Source organism: Notamacropus eugenii, chromosome 7 (assembly GCF_028372415.1).
Source record: "Notamacropus eugenii isolate mMacEug1 chromosome 7, mMacEug1.pri_v2, whole genome shotgun sequence".
In the NCBI taxonomy this organism is placed as follows: Eukaryota; Metazoa; Chordata; class Mammalia; order Diprotodontia; family Macropodidae; genus Notamacropus; species Notamacropus eugenii.
Genome location: NC_092878.1, coordinates 36,107,866 through 36,124,013, shown reverse-complemented (window position 1 = coordinate 36,124,013; position 16,148 = coordinate 36,107,866). Strand labels below are relative to the sequence as shown.

The following is a 16,148-nucleotide window of genomic DNA, read 5'->3' as shown; positions in this document are numbered from 1 at the left end:
TACTTTCAACATGAATGCAGGAGCAAATCCTACAATTTCTGTGGACTCACCAGCACTGAAGACACAACTTTTGGAGGAGGTTATGTTACTACCAGAACCCCTCTAGTACCTGCAGTATAGTGGAAGGAACACAGGATTGGAATTCAAGATCTAGACTTTGGGTCTTTTTTGGTACTCACTCACTGTGTAACCTTGGGCAAGTCACTTCCCTCTCTGGTCTCAGCTTCTCCATCTGTAAAATGAGAAGTGTGAACTAGCTATCCTGTAAGATCCTTTCCTTTCCAATCTAAGGCCCCATTATCTACGCCTTTCAATAGCACTGAACACACAGGATATTGGTTTCAATCCTTCAGAGGATCAATTTAATCCTGAAGCACCTGGGTGCTTCTAATAGTTCATTCAGCATCATTGATGAACAATGAATAAGACATGAACTAAACTGAAATAATACCCCACATGGAAGCCTAGGTGGCTCACACATAGGTCTTCTACCCCCTGAGATAAGGTTCAGATTCTAATTCTAACCTGCCTTAAATCTAGTCATTCTTCCTCATGAAAATGCACTGACTCAGAAACACAATCCCATTAGTTAACTAATTTTAATTAATTTTAAATTAATCCATTAATTAATCCTATTAACTATTCACTAAACACTATTCTGTACTTGGTCACAAACAGGCAGGCTCTGTTTTACCTATTCCAAATATTTGGAACTCCACAGTAGATCCTCAGGATCAGGAAAAACTTTGAATAATTATTTCATACAGCTTTTTTTGGGGGGTGGGGGTCAGCATCTTGTCAACACAGTTGTTGATCTTCTCCAAGAATTATCAACTTTTTATTAGTAGCTCTCTCTGATCACATGACTTCCCTGTTCCACATCCTTCAGGAGCTTCCCACTGGCTCCTGACAAAGAATTCCTTAGGCTCTGAGGTCTCCTTATCTGAAGTCCTACGTGGTCAGACTCCAACCTCCCTTTCTAACTTCATTCCACAATACTCTCCTCCATTCTTGGGAGAGTGCATGCCCTTTGACCCAGCTATACCACTGCTAGGTCTATATCCAAAGGAGATCAAAGACAGAGGAGAAGGTCCTTTACGTACAAAAATATTTTTATCAGTTCTTTTATTGTGATGGAGAAAAAAAATGGAAACTAAAGGGATGCCCATCAAGTGAAGAATAAACTCACTGTGCTTTTAAATGAAAAACGGGCCATTTTAGTAAGTTTTCTTTTTTTACACGTAAGTGTTTTATTAATGCATTTTGTTTCTACATCATAAAGTTACAGATTACTCCCTATTCTGTGAGAGTTTTTTTAGGTAAAACAGTTAAACACAGTTAACGATGTAATGATCTCATCTGAAAGTGCACACAACATTTCATAGCTGGGACAGCACTTCCCCCATTAAAAAATTAAATGTGTTTTCCGTCCACACCCCCATTCCATCAGGGGAAAAAATTCCTAGTAGCAAATACATATAATCAAGCAAAACATATTATTGGCTGTGTATAAATAGATTTGTATCTATGCCCATTATATATATATGTATGGTATACATATATACATATGAAAATGAGTGTATATATGCATAAATAATTACATGCATATATACATATACACATGTACATATACATACACACATACATATATATTCTATACCCTAAATCAGTTTCTATCAGGAGATGGGTAGCATGCTTTGTCAATCAGGCCATAGCTTCCCCACCTTTGTTATATCCTTTAGGATCATGGATGGTCATTGTTGCTTGCATATACAGCTATTATTACATAAATTGTTCTCCTGGTTTTTGCTCATTTCATTCTTCATCAGTTTATAAAAAATAATCAAAATGATTCCTTTTATATTATTAATAATATAATAATATTAGTAACAATTACTTATAATAATATTAATTATAATTGATTTTATAGTATGACTTGGTCTTCTGGTTCTGCTTTCCTCAGTTCTGCAAAATCTTTTCATGGATCTTGGAGATAATCTATTTCCTCATTCCTTAGAGAACTACTGTTCAGCACATCAAATTCATATACTACAGCTGATTCGGCGATTCTGAGATTGATGGGCATTCCTTCAGTTTCCATTTTTTTTTTTTGCTACCACAAAAAAAGAGCTAATATAAATAACTTTGTATATGAAGTACCTTCTCCTCCTTCTTTGACCTTTGTGTACAGGCCTATCAGTGAGGCAGCTGGATCAAAAGACCTGCTGTTCAGTAATTATTTTTATGTGGAATTCCAATTTGCTTTCTAGAATGGCTGTAACTATTCACAGGCCCACCAACAGTACATCAATGTGACTGTTTCCCCTTGACCATTTATCATTTTCCTTTTTTTGTCATCTTTGCAAACATAATAGGTATGAAGTGGGACCTCAGAATTGCTTTACTTTGCATTTTTTAAAATTCCATAGATTTTTAAAGACTGATAGATATTATGACTTGCCTCTGGGCTATGACAGATACTTCTATCAAATTTCTCATTTTCCAAATAAAATGTTTCATTCAGAGGAAGTGTGCCTTAATATTTCTCATTTAAAAAAAAAATTTACTTCACAAGAAACTTCCAACTCAGAAACATCTATGTCAATTGTTTTGATTTTTAAAAAACCCATCATTTTGCCAATGTGAGGATTCCAAACTTTTTAGGAGGAGGAATATCCCTTTCTACTTCTTCTTTGGGAAATCACTAACTTTCTGAGGGTGGACAATGTTGGGAGAAATTTAAAAAAACCCACAAAACAAAACAATCCACCACTGATTTTTTTCGTTTGAGTTCAAAGACAACAGCTGGTCCTTCTGACCAACCATTAACAGTTGCCATAAGAGACAAACTGTTTTTCCAGATTACTGAAGGACTACCTTAAGACCTGTAGTTCTCACAGGATCATAGCTGTAGAGCTGGACAGGACTCCAGAGGTCATCTAATCCAATCCCCTCATTTAATAGGTGATGAAACTGAGACCTAGGGAGATTAAGTGACTTCTCAAGGTCATGTGTTCTGCAAGACAGCCTTTAAAAGACTATGAGCATGTTGAGTTGATTAAGAGGGATGAGAGGAGTACACGCAAAGTTCTCTACTTGGTCTCACCTAATGATGATTCCTCACATTTGTACAAATTTTAAAGTTTAAAAATATATTGGTCATAACAATTTTGTGGAAAAGTTGTGCAAGATTTCACATATGAAACCTGAGGCTCAGAGAGAGGAAGTGATGGATTACACTGTTTTTATTTCAAAGACAATCCTTGTTAGGGCAGTAAATTGGTGGTGCAGTGGACTGAGGAGGACCTAAGTTCAAATCCAGTCTCAGACACTAGCCTTGTGCCCCAGGGAAAGACACTTCACTCTGTCTGCCTCAGTTCCTTCTCTATAAAATGAAGTGGAGAAGGAAATGGCAAACCATTCCAGGATCCTTGCCAAGAAAACCCCAAATGGGGTCTTGGAGAATTAGACACCACTGAAACAACTCAACCACAGCCTTCTTATGCTAGCACTATGTTTCCACTTAAACTGAAAAGACTTAAGAAAATGACAAAAACCACTGCTTTGGGTGCATCTGTGGGTATACTGTAGCTGCTGCTCAAATACGCTGATAGAGAGGTGCTAGATTTAGAGTGCAGCATGAAATATAAATATATGTGTGTGTTTATGTATGTATACATATATACACATGTATATACCCATGCACATATAAAATATACCTATGTATGTATACATACAAAACCACATATGTTTTATATAACCAATGAAGGGATTTGTTCTGCTTATTTGTTACGAGGAATTTATTTTTCTTTTTCTGTTTTTGTTTTCCGGAGGGGTGGGGGTAGGAGGGAGAGAAAATAGATTTCTGTTCATTTTTTTTAAGTTAAAAATACTGGTGAAAGTTTCTAGTAAGGGGTGGGGAGGGAAGGGAATAAACATTTATGTAGCACCAACTATATGCCAGGCACAACATTTGCAGATATCACTTCATTTACCCCTGACAACAACCCCGTGAGGTAGGTGCTATTATTATCTCTAATTTACTTTTGAGCTTTTCCTGACTCCAGGCCCAGCACTCTATCTACTGTGCCATTTATCTTCCTTAAGATGTGCAATATTGCCTGTACTTTCAGATAAGGCCATTCACTGCATTATTAGCTCTATTTAATTGTTTTGCTTTGTTATAAGAGGTCACTCTCCGAGTAGGAGTGGGTGTAATCTGTAAATGTTTGTAAGGTCAATGCAAAATACATAGAAGAAATCTAGAAGGAAAAAAAAAACCCAACTAATTAACTGGGCTTAATAAAGAATAAACCATTGGGCTACCCAAGGAAAATGATGTTTCACTAAGGGTAATGAATGCTACAACTCATAATAACCTAGCTAGAATTTTTTTTTAATGGATAGCTGAAATTACTGACACTCTTGTTTTCATCATTTATCATCATTTTCTTATTTCTGTTAATGGTATCAGCATTCTCCCAGTCATTCAGGCTTGAAGCTATAATGTAATATTTTACTCCTTCTTCTCCATCTCTCTGCATATATACTATCAGCAGCCAAACAGTTTTTCTCACTTCATTCTCTTCATAATATAACCACCCAAGTTCAAGAACTTACTAGCTCTCACTTCAACTTAATTCAACAAATATTAAGCAAATGAGGCATAGGTGTACATGTATACATACCACAGGTATGTACACATATATCATATGTATACACACATCATGTGTATATACATGTGTGTATACACACATATGCACACATACATGCATGTCACTGCATTAAACACTGGAGATACAAAGAAAAAATTAAATAGTTCCGCCCCTTTCAGGAATAGGGAGGTGATAATCCCAGTGTACTCTCTGCCCTGATCAGATCACACCTGGATTATTGTGTTCATTTCTAAGCACCACATTTTAAAAGAACATTCATATTTTAAAAAAATTAATGTTAAAAATTGTTTTTTACATGTAATTTGGAAAAAGAAAGTATTATTCTCCCTAAAAGGACATTAATAAGCTGGAAGAGATCAAAGGAGGGAAACTAGGATGGTGAAAAGTCTTACATCCATGACATATGAGGATCACATAGGAACTGGGGATGATTTACTTCAAGAAGAGAAGGCTCATGAGGAACAGGAACACCGTCTTCAAATATTTGCAAAAACGGAAAAGGAATTAGACTTTTTCACTTGGCTCTTCATGTGAGAATTAAGAGCAATGGTGAATATTGCAAAGAAGCTATTTTAGGCTTGATATGAGGAAAAAAAAACTTCCTTACAATGAGATTTATCCTAAAGTGAAATGGAATACCTCAGGAGAAAGTGGGTTATCCATCACTAGAGGTCTTCTACCAAAGTTGGGTATGTTGTCAACAAAATTCTATTTTGGAGAATAGGTTGTACTGGGCAACCATTGAGGTCCCTCTGAAACGCTGTAATTAGGCCAAGCACCCTGCCATTCATCCTTGTACCATACTCATTGCCTTAAAAAGTGCTTGGTATATAGTGGGAGCTAAATAAACATTGAATCACTACCACCAACAACACCGACAATCCCATGAATCAGTACTGAGTTCAGGGTGCATTGCAAGTCCCTGGAAATACAAAGCGGTAGAAGACATGATCTTTGCCCTCAATCTATTTGGGGAGATAGGAAATACCATGAGGAGACAGAATCAGCTATGTGCCAAATGAGTAGGTAAGATGGACCATTTCTATATATGTTTAGAAATGGAAATGGTTTCTGTGGGCTGTGGTAGTCAGAGAAGGCTTCATGAAGGGAATAGGACTTCAGCTGATCCCTGAAGCAAAGGGAGAGGATAGTTAAATGGAAAGGAAGGTGGGGAGCAAGATGTCAGGCAATGGATAGCAGCTAGAGAAAAGTAGAAAGGTGAGAATGCTAGGAAATTCCTGTCCCATATGCATCAGATAGTCAACAAGCATTTATTAAGCACTTATTACATACATGTCAGGCACCATGCTAAGTATCAGGAATAAAAATAAAAGCAAAAAATAGGATCTGCCCTCAGGGAGATCACATTCTAATTGGGGAAACAAGATGCAAACAACTCTGTGCATAGTATCTGACGTCCTTCCCCATTCTCAAATTCTGTGATTCAGTAAACGTATAGGGCATATTTGGGAACAATGAGTAAACCACGGCACACAAACACACATAAATATATATTCTATACCATTAATCAGTCTGTCAGTCAGGCCACAGGTTCTCCACCCTTGTTAGATCCTTTGGGATCACAGATGGTTGTAGTAGGAAACTACAGTGCTGGTGATGGGGAGGAGGACAGGACATGAAGCCGGGTCATTAGGCAAAGTCTAGGCTGTGGTGTTCAGTGGTGTATTCAGATATGACACAAAGACTCTCCAGACTATTTCTTACTTGCATTTTTCCTAAATGAAATACAAAGTACTTCACCAAAGAACCTTTCTCCCAAGGTTATTTAAGTATGCACAAAATAATTCAATTGAGATGTGTTTAATGAGGTGAAACCATATATTAAGAGGGGCATTTTATAGGAGGAAATGCAGGCGAAACTAAGCTGAAGTGTGAAACTTCACTTTGGAAATTTTATTAACATGACATATTTGATCTAGCTTTCACAGTCCTACTAATTTAACTCAATTCAGGACTCCATATTAAGGCAAAGGCAATTTTGGTCTAAGAAACCATTTTCCATTTGAATTAACTCTAGCAATCATATTTGGATAAATGTGGTTATCTGCATAGTTGAAGTAAAAGAAGGTTTCTAGCTAAATTATCTGAAAGTTGCCTTAAGTGATGGTGGATTCAGGTTAAATTGGAATGAAATTGGGGGGGAATTAAAATTAATCTGCCTCTTTCAAGTGTTTGTCTTTTGGAATAACCTATTCCAAAAGAGTATTTCATCAACTAGAGTTTGACATTTATCTAATTAGCTGATGAGAAAGCATATATCTGTATTTCCTGGGAAAGTATATATTTCATATATATATGTATATATGTTTCAAAGATATCTGATTAATATGTGTGTATACATGCACATACATACACACACATATAACACAAACCTTTAAAAAGTAAAGCTTTCCAGAAACGAAAATGTAAAGTTTGTGTTTAGTTGTTCTCTTATTTTAATCCAGTTTTTAAAAAATTAAGAATGAAATGGATCTGTCCTCTATCCACTTCTTTCTCTTTGTAAAACTAGAAAAAAGAATCTGAAAACTCATCTTTACTTACGTGTGAGGGAGAGCAGTCTGGGAGGTGGAGGAGGAGGCGGAGGAGGTGGTAGTGGAGGAGGCCGTCTACACTGACAGATCTCCTGGCAGCTATCAGTACCTTTTTCTGCAATGGTCTTAGAACATGACTTCTGGAGTTCACCGTGAGTGATCTGGAAACACAATCCCACCCCAAGAGACTAGCATGAGATTCTGCTCAGCTCAATTCAGGGCTTCAGTTGGGGAAGCAAATAGAAGGATCTCTCAACTAACCTCACCTCCACCTAAATGATCTCACTGGATTTGAGTAAATAGATGGGTGGATGTATAGGGAGAGGGGAAGGGAAGAAGAAAGGATCTATGAGAAGATTAGGGGAGGTGAAGAGGTGTGCGGGAGTCAAAGGAGCCATTTATTTTTATGTACAAATAAGAAGTAGAATTAAATCTATAAAGAGAAAAACAGGAAAACAAGTCCCTCTTGGTCTCCTCACTCCAACTCTGGTTAAAGAGAGAGCCACAATGCATTTATTTGGTTGTTAGATAAATGCCTGAGCTGTAAGATATCTCAGAAATAATTTAATCAAACCCTCTCATCAAGAAGGAACTGAAAGATCAGGTAACTTTCCTAAAGTCACACAGTTATTAAATAACAGCACAGACTTGAACCCAGACCTCCTGACTCTCTCAATATAGCACCCTTCTTGTATGGACAGGTAATTTGACTAGAGACCCAGGTCATGTAATTTCTGCTGACTGCTACCTATGTCCTTCTCCCATGGTAAGACTGGAACAATCTTTCCTCAGAAACTTTTCATGAAATGGAGGGATGGGACAAGGAGACGATTGAAAACGGAGAGTTTTGCAACTCATACTCCAATTTCAGATATGAAAATAAAAAAGCTTTGTGTTCATGATCATCACAATGGTACGGAGTAGGCTGAGTTGATTTACAACCCTAACTTAATGAGAGCAGAGGCCAAGAGCCTCCTACGTGTTCCCCCTTTGCTTTTTAAAAGAACTATTGACTGCCTTTCAAATCCTGGAAGCCAGTCTCGACTAGTGCTGATAATAGCACATTCAGTATCCAGTAGAGATGTTCTCAATTATTTTACAAACAAGATTAACTCTCTGCATGCCTAAATGTCGTTTGGCCACGACTCTAAAAACCATTTTCCCTTACTGTTGTTGAACCACTTTCCAATTACTTCATAAACTCCCTTCTTTCTGAGAGTTTGCATTATAAAGCTCAAGAGTACAAATGGGGCTGTTTGAAAGCTACAACCTCTCAGTCGTTGACCTCTGACTCCCCTGGGCTCCATCAAGTATGTTGGCAAATCTCAAAGAACGTCATTTCCTTATATAATTAATCTCTATATCATTCAAAGGATACTTTGTGAGAAAGCTGCAAGGGTAGCAATTAAAAAAAAATTTGACAAGACAATTAAAGGGAGTTAAATGTCTGTGGGAAGGACCATTTGGTTAAATGATAATTAATTAATATAATGAAACTAGGGAAAGGGATTGGGCTTAGGTAATAATATTATGGTTAGAAAATAGGCTGTGCTTCTGTTCTGAAACATAATACAGGAAGAAAAAAGTCTACAACTCCTGGTTTTACATACAAGCTAGCATTTCGATAACACATTTTATGTCAGGCTTTTGCTAAGTGCTTCACAAAAATTATCTCATTTGATTCTCACAACAACCTTGGGAGGTAGGTGCTAAATTTTAAATAATAACAAATAATGATTAGTACAACAAAACAATAGCAAATTAAATAAAAGCATATTTATATAATAAATAATTTCATTTAAAAAAATAAATAGGCACTAAACTTATTTTGCAGTACAAGATCACATGGCTACTAAGTAGCTGAGGCTAGATTTTAACTTCCTGACTCCAGGCCTAGCACTGGAACCTAGCAAACCTCTTATCAAATCCCATCACAAAGCAAAGGGAAAAATCTATCACCTTTTGGAAAGGAATGAGTAAGTATAGTAATTTGGGTTTAGTTGTCATTCACCCTGTTTGACAATATGTCGTATCTTATACTTCAATTGTTATTGTCATTTTTAAGTTGTGTCTGACTCTTCGTGGTCCCATTAGGGGTTTCCTTGGCAAAGATACTGGAGTGGTTTGCCCTCTCCTTCTCCAGCCCTTTTTACAGATGAGTAAACTAAGGCAAACAGGGTGAAGCGACTTTCTCAGGGTCACACAGCTAGCAAGTGTCTGAGGTCAGATCTCTTTCTGGTTCCAGGTCCAGTGCTCTATCCACTGTGCCATCTAGCTGCCCTGTACTTCTGGCACACATGTACTAGTTAGTAGTGAAGCGACCTTTCTTTTTCAAGAGCTGGGTTCAGTTTTGGAAGGCCCAGCTTATTCACCTTTATATATATATATGGAGTTCTTTCTAACTTGACTTGGACCTAGGGTAACATTATACTTTCTTTGGTTGTATTTTGAAGTCTGAATGCTAGAAGCCTAGCTCATTCCTATCATTATAGAAAAGGATGTACATTTGCTCTGCTAGCCCCCAGGCAGAAATGGGGTGCCAAAGGCAGGGAGGCAGATTCCAACTTGATAAAGACAAAAAGTTTTAACAATTAGAACTGTGAAACAAACCACAATGGAGGTAGTGAGGTCCCCATCACAGAAATCTTTACTTAAGCAGATGATGGATAACCACTTGGAGATGTAAAAGGGATTCCTATTCAGGGTCATGTAAGACTAGATGACTTCCAAAACCTCTTCCAATTGAGATTTCATGCTTTCTGCTAAAAACCAAGGTCTCCTAACTCTCGGTCTAGTATTCATACCATTACACCTATCTATGCTACCTGGTATCTGGATTCAGGTACAGCCTTCCACTTTATGTGGTATGTGCAAACCTTGGGCTATACGCTGGATAAAGGCATAAAGACTTGGATTTTTGGAAGCTCTGGTGACCAAGACCTAGCATGACACCTTGGTCATAAAAAGCACTTAATAAATGGGAATTAAACAGAGCTATATTCATTCCTCTCATAGACTCCTCATGCCTTGCAAGTGTGTCTCAAGCACACAGTCAGAGCTTATAAAGGCTAAAGGCAACTGATTGAAACAAATCACATCGACAAGAACTTTAAGGAAGGAAATCACAAAGATGATGGATTCTGGCATCTTAAATAGCAACAGGGCAGAAACATTGTAACTTGATGAGACATGCGCCTGTCATACCCAATAATTTATTGTGATGTCCTGCTCTCAGTTTGCAAAAGAAGAAGGGAATTTATCATTTTTGAGAGACCCAGAAAGACTCCTAAAGCATAAAAGCAGAAAATATTGATGCTGGTAGAAAGGATAGCGAAGTATATAAATAAATTCTTCTCAAAAGAATTGCAAGCTATTAAAAATCATATGATAGACTGACCCAAATCACTAATAAGAGAAATGTGAAACAAAATTACTCAGGTTTCAATTCACGACCAGAAAACTGACAAATATGACCAAAGATGGGAAATATCAATGTTGGAAGAATTGTGGAAAATTGGGCATGCAAATGCACTGTTGGTGGAGCTGTAAATTGGTGCAACTGAGGAACTATTTGATATTACACAAATACATTGTTTAAAATGTCTCAGAGATTCCACTTAGAAAAGAAGGTCCCTTATACACCGAAAAATTTATTGCAGCACTTTTTTAAAGTAGTGAAAAAACTGGAAACAAAACAGATTTCTATTGATTTCAGAATGGCTAAACAAATTGTGGTATATGACTGTAATGGAATATTACAGGGCTGTAAGAAGCAATAAATGTAATGAAGAAGCATGGGAAAATGAATAGGAAGTGATATAAAGTGAACTAGAACCAGAAAAACAATATACAGAATGACTGTTGTCATTCAGTCAATTCAGTTATGTCGGACTCTTTTTGGCCCCCTTTGGGGTTTTCTTGGCAAATATATTGGAGTGGTTTGCCATTTTCTTCTCCTGATCATTTTATAGATGAGGAAACAAGGCAAACTTGCCCAGTCACACAGCTAGTAAGCGTCTGAGGCCAGATTTGATCTCAAGAAGATATCTTCCTGACTTCAGGTCCACTGCTCTATCCACTGTGACACCTAGCTGCCCCACAGGATGACTACAAAGATGCAAATGGAAGAACGATACACAAACAACTGAAACAAGGCTATAAGAGTATCATGACCAAGGTTGGTTCCTCAAAAAGGGAATGAGAAGGTACCTCCTTCTCTCTTTGCAAAGGAGAAGGTCTCTGGGTATGGAAATCTGAACATACCATTTGACTTTTTTGCTGTGTTGTTTAGTTTTAATTAACTTCCCCACCCCCCTTTTTTATTCTTTGTTTTAAGGCTTTGTTGGAGGGGATTGGGAGAGAAATATACTGGGAAATATAGATGTTGAAAAAAACACCAAAATATATCAATAAATTATTTTCAAACAAGGTTTGAAGAGACAGGCTTTGAATTCCAGTTCTACTGTTTGTCCATGGACATGCTTTAACCTCTCTGGGTATTGGTTTTCTCATCAATAAGTTAAAATAGGTAGACTGGACTAGGTGATTTTTAGGGCAGCTAGGTGGTCCAATGGATAGATCTTTAGCCAAGGGGACTTGAATTCAAATCCTACCTCCCACACTTAGAAGTTGTGTGACCCTGTCACTTACCCCTGTTTGCCTCAGTTTCCTCAATTGTAAAATGGGCATATTAATAGCATCTGCCTCACAGGGTTATTGTGAGGATCAACTAAGATAATAATTTTAAAGCAAAAGGCACTTAATAAATGTTTGTTGTCTTCCCTTCTACTTTTTAACCATGCTGGATAACAACTAAAGTGAAGGGATGAGAAGGAATGGCCAAAAAACACCTTCAAAATTCAAATATCAGCCAATTTTATATTTTTAAAATATCCTTTAAGCTGAGTAATTGCTATTCATAGATTTCTTTAATGTTGCCTTTGAAGCAAGAATTGGGTATAATAGCAGGCTGTGGGAATCTCTGCTTTCCTTTCTAAAGTCTATGAATTCATTCTGTACAGCCTGCCCCACCCTTTCATATGTTTACCACTCAGGAAGAATTCTTCCTCCAGCAAACTACACATTAATGAACAGAAAGATCTGGGCAGTACTCCTTTTCTGCTAGAGAAACTCTGGAGTTGATTGTTTTTTTTAATCACCACAAAAACACATGGCTCTGTACCATCCCATTTGTCCCAAGCTGACTTGCCCTCAGTTCAGCCTTAAGGCTGAATCACTTCATTGCAAGACCTTTTCTTACTTGGCCCCACCAACCCTTTTGCTCATGTCATTTGTAGATTAGTTTTTTCCAGAAACTTTAGCCAAGTTTACACCAAATCAGCCTGTCTGGAAGATGGTGCCTCTCCATAATCCAATTTAATTAAAATTGATTTTTATTTTGTTATAGTACCTGAAATTCTTGCAGAGATGTACTTGTATAACTTACTGCTGGTCCAAAGAATATCAACTAACATATTCAATTGTTTTCAAGTAATTACCGTTTTTGTTTACAAAAAAAAAAAGAAATAAAAAGCATGTTCTTTGTCAGTCCTGCCGGTACTGCAACCAAAATTCTAGACCTATGGGAGTTGACAGTCTCATCATTTTTGCTCTGCTTATTATGGAGGTGGGGGGGGGGGCGGGAAAGGGAGCCTTCCAGGGAGTAGGAGACAAACTATAAACAAAGGAGAATTAACCTTTTAGTTCCAGTCAAAGCTTACAGAAGAAGAAAGACATTAGGCATCTAAAGTGTATAAAGTGACAAAAGTCCACAGTCTGAACAGTTAATGGCTCTGTAAGAACATTAAAGCTTGAAAAAAGAACCTTAGGAACCACAGAATGCTAGAATATAGACATATTAGAATGTTAGACGTAGAAGGTTAGAGCTGGCTGGCCATACCGAGAGACTGTTAGAACTTGGAAGGGACCTGAGAGTCTGGTCTAACCTCTTCTTTTCGTGGATTTGGAAACTGAGGCTAATTAGCAGCATAGATCACTAATCTAGGTCCTCTAGCTCCCACTCCAGGGCTCTTTCTACTATACCAGATGGCTTCCTAACCATTACCTTATTTCACAGGTGTGCCAACTCTAAAATGAAAAATACTGGGTTTTTCCTCCCAAACTTTTCCATGGGCTTGAGATAGGGGAAAAAGAGAATCAAGACTGGGGAGCTCTCCTCTTATTAATCCTTCTCATTTTCTAGCAGACTTATTCTAGCAGCAAAACAATCCCTGGTTACACCAAATTACCGCCAAGGTCACATCACACCATGTTACCATCAGAGCTGGAGTAGACAAACGCTGATTCAGCGTTTACATTTTAGCTAGTTTTCAGATTGGAATCACATGATACCGAAAGTCTACTCTTTGACAAAATCCAATTAGGAGAGTTTTTCCAAAGCCTGTTCCTTTAAATGCTCATATACTGTAAACATCTTAGCCGTTCCCTGCACCTTTGCTCAGAGAGCATAAAACTGCACATATGCCAGATTTAAATATGTGTGGGTGCATGGGGAGGGGGGGGGGTTAATAAGTGTCCAAGAGGCAAATTCCTAGTGAGGAAGAGACACATTTTTAAGCATAAAATTTTGTGCTATGATTTTTGAAAACTAATTTTTAAAAAAAGGACCTGTCTAAATTGCAAGGACATGTAAGTTCATATTCAAGCATACAGGAATCTGAAGAGCTAAAGGTGCACACACTGAATGTAACCATAGTTTATATACATATCAATCTCCAGCTTGTATAGTTCACCACAGTATATGTAGAAAGACCCTTAATTTTTTCCCCTTGATGCTAAATAAAATGTAAAACGTGGTAACTTTGTTTCACTAGAACACTTTTAAAAAGAAAAAAGTTTTTTGAAACCCAGGAAAACTCCATTTTTAGTCTTAATGGAACAAACATGATTATCGGAATATTGACTAAGATTTTCCGTTTTGTAGCCCTGCTCTTTAGCTGACTACAGCCTAGGTTAGGAAAGGACTGGGTATACAGCTAGTGTGTGGCAGAGAACTCCAGCTCCAGAACCCCGTCATTGTTAGAAAAACCCGACTTTTCTTTCCAACAACAGCTTTAAAACCACTTAGTAAAGCAAAGATGTCGGTGGTCTTGCTGTTCTCATCTTCATGGTTTCCCTTTCCTTTTAGAGTTAAGGGAACTTTAGGACGTCTAGTATTGTTTCTGATTCTAAAGTCGAGCCTAGTTATGTCTCCGCACCCGTTCAACTAGGAGAGCCTGGAAAATAGCCTCTCTCCAAATGCTGAGAGAGAAGGGATGGCCCGTGGGGATCGTGGGACCTCGCAGGATCCCCACATGAGCCTTTTCAGAAGCCCCTGCTCTACCAAAGCACCTCCCATAGCCCAGGCCACTAGACACTGGAGAGAGAAGAACGGGATCTTCCTCCTCCTTCCCCGGCTCCCCCCCCTCTCTCCGCCGGGGCTCGGCCACCCTCCCCGGGAGCTCACCTGAATGAAACCCCAGAGCGGGTGCAGGGCACAGTGCAGCAGCAGCGAAGGCCAGCAGCAGCGAGGGCGAAGCATCCAGTCCCAGATCATCATCCCTGCTCGGGCCGCCCAGAGCCCAACTGCCGGGAGGAAAGACGGCCAGGCGGAGGGGTCAGGAGGGAGCTTGGGGACACACGCTCGCGAGGCGCTCTCTAGCGCTCACGCAGCACACACACTTCCACGCGCACCCTGCTCCCGACACGCTCAAACCACCCACCTTGTGTGCACACTCACATTACGCATACACACTCACTGCAAAACACCCAGGAGGCAAGGCACACGAGACACACCTACTCTCGACACACGCGCGCGCGCGCACAGACACACACACACACACACACACACACACACACACACACACACACACACACACACACACGTAGGCACACGCACACGCCCGCGGAATAGGTACCCCAACGTTTGCCTTCTAAATCCCCCGCCCCACAAACTCCCCCAGGCCAGCGGCTCCACCAGGAGCTCGGAGGCGGGGATGGAAAGGGTGTCTTTCCTACCTCCCCACTCCCCCTCCTTCCCAAGCAGCGGGACAGCTCCGTGCAGAAGTCCGGGCACCTACCCCTCGCCCTCCCGCCTGTCTCCCCCAAACCTTGCTCACCCTGGGGGTAGCCGCGTATTCCCGGAAGGCGGCTGCGATGTTGGCGACAGCTGGGGCTGCAGAAAGGGCTTTACATGCTGGGGAGGCGCGCGGGGCGCAGGTGCAAAAGTTTGCGGCTGGAAAGAGCGCCGCGTTCTGCTTCGGCCTCCACCAGGTGCTGAGCCGGAGCCCCGGGGCACGGCCCCCTCTCATTGGGGGGTGCCAGGAGCCGGCAGCGGCCCAGGGGCAGCAGTCTGTCCCTCCTTCAGTCTTGGTGTTGTGCTATGTCTCTAGCCCAAGCCTGCCTTCCGTAAGTGTCGGGAGTAGGAGAAAAAAAGGCACACAAGCAAAAAAAAAAAAATTAATTGAAAAAATGTCCAGAGAAATGCGACCGGCTTGGTCCAAACGGCAAAGACTCAGAGAATGTTCCGCTTTTTCATCTCCAGAAAAAAAACTAGGATGTAGGTACGGGACGTGCGAAGGGAAGGCGAGGAGGAGAAAAATAATAATAAAAAGTCACCTCAAAGATTCCCCAGAGGGGCAGTTCCTTCTCCCCAAACCCTCCCCTTCTGGGCTCAGGCTGGCTCCGATCGGGCTCCGATTCGGACTCCTCTGCCCCCGCGCCTGGTCCGAGCCGCCCTCCCTTTAAAGTCTCGGCGCAATGCCTCTCCTGGCGCTCGGGTCGCCAGAGGTGTCAGCGCCCACAACTGTCCATCACCCAAACCCCCCAGGGACACGGCGGGCACAGGCGAGAGAAATTGCTTCGGTGGCGAAGAGCCACGGGGCGGGTGCTGGGAGGACCAGGCTGGGGAAAGGCACAGGCA

The 16,148-nt window shown here is 40.0% G+C and overlaps 1 protein-coding gene across 1 annotated transcript in view; it reads right to left on the bottom strand.

The window, feature by feature from the left end:
• PRIMA1 (proline rich membrane anchor 1) overlaps positions 1–15,685 on the bottom strand; it is a 111,985-nt gene extending 96,300 nt beyond the window's left edge. Inside the window, exons 1-3 of the mRNA XM_072624454.1 lie at positions 15,346–15,685; positions 14,694–14,812; positions 7,239–7,389 (exon numbers count right to left, since the gene is read on the bottom strand). Coding sequence (XP_072480555.1) covers positions 7,239–7,389; positions 14,694–14,786 — 244 coding nt within the window. The 5' untranslated portion in view covers positions 14,787–14,812; positions 15,346–15,685. The remainder of the gene's footprint in view (positions 1–7,238; positions 7,390–14,693; positions 14,813–15,345) is intronic.
• Positions 15,686–16,148: the final 463 nt, after the last annotated feature.